This window comes from Lathyrus oleraceus, chromosome 6 (genome assembly GCF_024323335.1).
Source record: "Lathyrus oleraceus cultivar Zhongwan6 chromosome 6, CAAS_Psat_ZW6_1.0, whole genome shotgun sequence".
NCBI classification, from domain to species: domain Eukaryota; kingdom Viridiplantae; phylum Streptophyta; class Magnoliopsida; order Fabales; family Fabaceae; genus Lathyrus; species Lathyrus oleraceus.
The window spans coordinates 213,218,332-213,224,343 of record NC_066584.1 but is presented as its reverse complement, the minus strand read 5'-3'; the positions used below and the strand labels follow the sequence as shown (position 1 = coordinate 213,224,343).

General features: G+C 38.5%; 1 protein-coding gene across 1 annotated transcript; it reads left to right on the top strand.

The window, feature by feature from the left end:
• Nucleotides 1-1,369: 1,369 nt before the first annotated feature.
• LOC127094826 (uncharacterized) lies at nucleotides 1,370-2,276 on the top strand. Its single transcript, XM_051033600.1, has 2 exons — nucleotides 1,370-1,444; nucleotides 1,545-2,276. The coding sequence occupies exons 1-2, from the start codon at nucleotides 1,370-1,372 to the stop codon at nucleotides 2,274-2,276; spliced, it is 807 nt and encodes a 268-aa protein (XP_050889557.1).
• The last annotated feature ends 3,736 nt before the right edge of the window (nucleotides 2,277-6,012 follow it).

The window sequence follows — 6,012 nt, the reverse complement described above, 5'->3', positions numbered from 1 at the left end:
AGATTCACGTCCACCTCGGATTCCATTGATAACGATTCTACTATCGATCATTATGACTTTGAGAATCCGATCTACCAAGCCGAAGAAGAAGGTGATAAATATTGTGAACTCCCTGAAGAGTTGGCAAGGTTATTAAGGCAAGAAGAGAAGGTCATTCATCCGCATCAAGAAGACGTTGAGGTTGTGAATCTTGGAACTGAGGACAATGTGAAAAAGGTCTGATTGGGGGCTTCTTTAGAGAAAAGTGTGAAGGCAAGGTTGATTGACATGTTGTGAGAGTTTATTGGCATATTTTCTTGGTCTTATCAAGACATGTCTAGGCTCGACATAGATATTGTGGTGTATAGGCTAACTTTGAAAGAGGAGTGTCCCCCTGTTAAGTAGAAGCTTCGAAGGATGCAGCTAGATATGTCTAAGAAGATCAAAGATGAAGTTCAAAAGCAGTTTGATGCAGGTTTTCTGGAAGTTACTTCTTATCCTCCGTGGGTAGATAATATCATTCTTGTGCCTAAGAAGGATCGTAAGGTACGAATGTTTGTTGATTATCTTGATTTGAACAGAGCGAGTCTCAAGGATGATTTTCCACTCCCTCATATTAATGTATTTGTGAACAACACTGCTCAGTTCTCGGGAGTTTCTTTCATGGACGGTTTCTCCGATTATAATCAGATTAAAATGGCTCTAGAAGATATGGAGAAGACCACATTTATCACACCTTGGGGAACATTTTGTTACAAGGTCATGCCTTTTGGTTTGAAGAACATAGGGCAACTTACCAACATGCAATGGTAACTCTATTCCATGACATGATCCATAAGGATATTGAGTGTTATGTGGATGATATGATTGCAAAATCCCATACAGAGGCGGAACATCTAGTCAACTTGTAGAAATTGTTTGAGATATTGAGGATGTTCAGACGGAGGTGGAATCCCAACAAATGTACTTTCAGGGTGAGATCCGATAAATTACTTGGCTTTCTAATTAGTAAAAGAGGAATTAAGGTTGATCCTATAAAGATAAAAGCAATTTAAGAGATGCTTGAACCAAAAAATAAAAAAGAAGTGTGTGGTTTCTTAGGGAGGTTTAAATTATTGAGAAAAGATCATGCCATGGTGTGGAACGACAGTTATCAAAGAGAGTTCAAGAGAATAAAAGAGTACTTGAAGGAACCTCCAGTTCTTATGCCTCCAGTAGAGGGAAGACCGTTGATCACGTATCTCAGCTTCCTCGACGAGTCAATGGGGTGTATATTAGGCCAACATGACGAGTCTGGACGAAAAGAGCATGCAATATACTACTTGACCAAAAAATTTACCAAATGTGAAATCAAATATTCAATGCTTGAAAAAACATGTTGCACTATAGCATGGGTTGCTCGCCGGCTGAGACAGTATATGTTGACTCACACTACCTTGTTGATCATGAAGATGGACCCGATCAAGTATATTTTTGAGAAGCCTGCTCTCACGGGAAGGGTTGCCCGTTGGAAAATGATTCTAACAGAGTATGATATTCAATATACAACTTAAAAATCCATCAAGAGAAGTATAGTTGTTGACTATTTGGTTCATCAGCCTGTAGAGGATTATCAGCCAATGAAGTTTGAATTTCCTGATGAAGATGTATTATTTCTCAAAGAATATTACAACAGACCAGACCCAGATGAAGGCCCAGAACCAGGACTGTGGTGGACGCTTGTGTTCGATGGTGCTTCAAATGGTGTGGGAAACGGTGTAGGAGTTGTCATTACTTCTCCCACGGGTTTTCATATTCCTTTCACTGCCAGAATCTGTTTTGACTGCACGAATAACATGGCCGAATATGAAGCTCGCATATATGGGATTGAAGCTGCTATTTATTTGAGGATCAAGCATCTGGAGATATATGGGGATTATGTTCTGGTCATCATCCAAATCAATGGAGATTGGGAGACTCGTCACTCGAATTTGATTTTGTATCGAGAGCATGTGATGAAATTGATTCCATACTTTGAGGAGATCTCGTTTGATCATATTCCAAGGGAAGAACATCATATAGTCGATGCATTGGCTACTCTGGCATCAATATTCAAAATTAAATGGGCATATGAGGCCCCATCCATCAGTATTATGAGGTTGGATGAGCCAACTTTTTTCTACATTAATGATGAAGCTCGGGATGATAAACCTTGGTTTTATGATATCAAAAGATACCTTGAAAATAGGAATACCCGGAGGATGCGTCTATTGCAGACAAGAAAACACCAAGGAAGTTTTCTGCCAGGTTTTTCTTAAGTGGTGATGTTTTGTATAAGAAGAATCGTGATTATGTTCTTCTCAGGTGCGTGGATAGACACGAAGCAGACATAATTATTGAGGAGATTCATGAGGGTTCATTTTGAACACACTCTAGTGGTCATTCGATGGCGAAAACAATTATGAGAGCAAGTTATTATTGGATGACCATGGAAACCGACTACCACATTCATGCCAGATATTGTCACAAGTGCCAAATTTATGTTGATAAAGTGAATGTTCCTCCCATGCCTTTGAATGTTTTAACCTCTCTGTGGCCCTTCATAATATGGGGTATTCATATGATCGGACGCATTGACCCCACTACTTCAAACGAACTTTGTTTTATCTTAGTGGATATTGACTATTTCACCAAGTGGGTGGAAGCTGCTTCCAATGCCAACGAAACTAAACAGGTGGTTGCTCATTTTATCAAGCAGAATATCATTTGTCATTATGGAATCCTTGAGAAGATCATAAAAGACAATGGGTCCAATCTCAACAACAAAATGATGATGGAGTTGTGCAAGAGTTTCAAGATTCAATATCACAATTCCTCTCCTTACATCCCGAAGATGAATGGGGCAGTTGAGGCAGCCAACAAGAACATAAAGAAGATAGTAAAAAAATGGTTGTAACCTACAAGGGCTGGCACGAGATGCTACAATTTTCTTTACATGGTTACCATAATTCAGTACGTACCTCGACCAGGGAAACTCCATTTTCATTGGAATATGGCATGGAGGTATTTTTGCCTGTTGAGGTTGAATTCCCTTCTTTATCGTTGATGAAAGATGTGAAACTCGACGAGGCAGAGTGGGTGAAAAATAGATTTGATCAGTTGAACCCCGTTGAGGAGAAAAGAACGACGGCTATCTGTCATGGGCAATTATATCAAAAGCGGATGAAGAAGGCATTCGATCGGAAAGTTCGTCCTCCGAATTACAAAGCTGGTGACCTTGTTTTGAGAAGGATTATTCTTTCTCAATCTGATCCCAGGGGAAAGTGGACTACGAATTATGAAGGGCCACACATTTTAAGGAAAGTCTTCTCTAGCAGAGCCATGATGCTTATAACTATGGATGGTAAAGATTTCTCACTCCCTGTGAACGCAAGTGTACTCAAAAAATACTTCGCATAAATAGGACCCACTAAGTCGACGACTTAGGCAAAATTGGGCATCTCGACGAACCACAACAAATGAATAAAAGGTTCAGGAAAAAATTAGGGATAAAAAAAAGTACACCCGCTAAGTTGAAACCCCGAAAGGGCAACTTAGGATAAAAAGGGTATCCCGGTGGATTGAAAATCCGAAAGGGCGATCCAGGAAAAAGTTAGGAATTCAAAGCGAACGACTACGTCTTGCATTGGATCTGTGATTTTGTCATACTACTACAATTGGAAACCCCGAAGGGTAGGAATCAGTCCAATCATCTTCTTCATAAAGCAAAGTGATGAGAACGTCAAGGTCATAGGAGTTATAGCTGAGTCGAAACTGATGGAAATCCGTTTTCACATTTCCATTCTTGTAATAATCTTTTATTTTTTCTTTTTTGCAATTTCCTCCTGATGTAAATGCCTATTCACATGCAAATTCTCAATCAATAAAAGTCTCTTTTTATTCAAAAACATGTTCTTTATTTTTCTTTTATCAGTTTTGTTTGCAAAAACATCCGAATTTTTTATAATCATTGCATTTGAAAATTTTGGACTTTACGTAATATGATAAAAAAGACATTTGGATATGCTCGTGATTTTGTGTGTGGTCGGGTTGGTAGACAGTGGTCATGCTATGCCTGAAGCAGCTTGGTTTTGTTTTGTGTTGCAGGAATGATGTTCACTCGCAGATGTGTGACATACCAACACGAAAGCAAGAATCATCGACATAACTTTTAATTTTTGCTTTGGTTTCCACAGTAAGTTTGTTAAGATTTCTTTTATCCCAAGCAGAATATGTGGCTCAAGGGGATGACTAGTGAGGTCCTTGGTTAAGAGTTCTCATTCCCCAATTGGTACTTGGTTTTTTATTCTCCCCAATAGATTGTCAAGCAAAGAATCCTTGTCTGATAAGTTTTAATTGATGTTTTTTTCTTGAAATCCTCAATCCCCAGTAGTTGTGCTTATTGAAGATTTGTTTATCCCCCAGAGCATTGTTTCATCCCTAGTTATGAGAAGTTTTTCTTTCCCCAACTGAGCTTTGATTGAGAATTTCCTTACTCCCCAGTAGAGTTACATTGTTGATACTTTTTGTTCAAGACTTGTCACATCTCCAACAGAAGAGGTGCGGTTTTGAGTTTCTTATGCAAAGTTCACCTCATTCCCAACGAGAGTCTGATGGTAATGTTCTTCAGTAACGTCCAATCTTCATTGGTGTCATCGCATAGATTTTGCATTGAGATTGAATTTATTCAACAGAGTTTACAATTTATTTTTGCAAATTCCCTCAGAATTTGTGGCTCGTAGTTACCGGCCACTCCGTTTGGTTACTCCTCATAGAGTTCCATGTATTTCAAGGACTTTTCTTCAGCAGTTCCTTATATCTTATTTATTCCCATGAAAAATCATGCATCATCATACCGCATCCATAAATTGCGTAGCATTTCCATTTTACATGGAGCATTACGCCATAGAAAAATTCAAACATGCATCAAAGCATAAGCCAATTATGTTTCCTTGCTTCTCTAGTGAAGTTATCAGTCCTTTAGTATATTTCCAGATTTTTATCCTCATAGGATTCACTTGATTTTACCTACAAGTATCCATGGAGCCTTTAAGTTCTTCAGTACCCTCTTTTAAATCCAGTTATATCCTGGTAATCCTTTCAGATCCAGTTCTATCTTGCTAATCCTTTCAAATCCAGTTTTATTCTGGTAACCTTTTTAAATCCAGTTATATCCTGGTAATCCTTTCAAATCCAGTTATGTCCTGGTAATCTTTGTAACGCCAGTTCTATCATGGTAATCTTTTAAATCCAGTTATATCCTGGTGCCTTTTTGATGATCCAGTTCTTTCCTTGGAAAACATCCTTTGTTCACAGATGTTCCCGTATAGATTGGTAGCCTTTGTGGTTGTTAGGACCAGTTCTACCCTGGTACCTTGTTGGTAATCAATTTCTTTCCTGGCGCAACATCTTTTGTTCGCGGACGTGCCCATATAGATTGGTAGTCTTTGTTCCTGGATATCTTTCTCTAATACATCATAAAACTCCAAAACCTACATACTAACATCTTTGCCTCTTCTCCAGAGTGCAAATTTTTGGGTTCTTTTGGTATCCAATCCTCTCATACCTTGAACATTTGAAAGATGACGTTATTTTGACCTTTCAGGTGCAAGCAGATTGAATAGCGGCAGATGTTATACCCCAAAATTTACCCTATTCTTTTTTACATTAATTTTACTAGGTTTTATCATCATATAAGTTCATGCATATCATTGATTTTATGGTTATGAGATCGAGGTATCTCTCTTTTGGCCTTTCTTCAAACCTTAGAAGAGAGAGAGAGGTGACAATCAGTGCAAGGAAGATGATATATCCTCAACTTCATGATCACCCAGGCTACAAGGGTTTTATTATACCTAAGACATCTCAAATGGTTCATTACTTCATCAGTTGATTGAGAATTGCAAGAGAATGGAAGTTGATCACACTCTCCTATCTTTTGGTCCTTGAGCTACGAGTGTTGATTATCTCACTGTGTGGCATACCCATGGACAAATTTTTGATTCATATTCATCT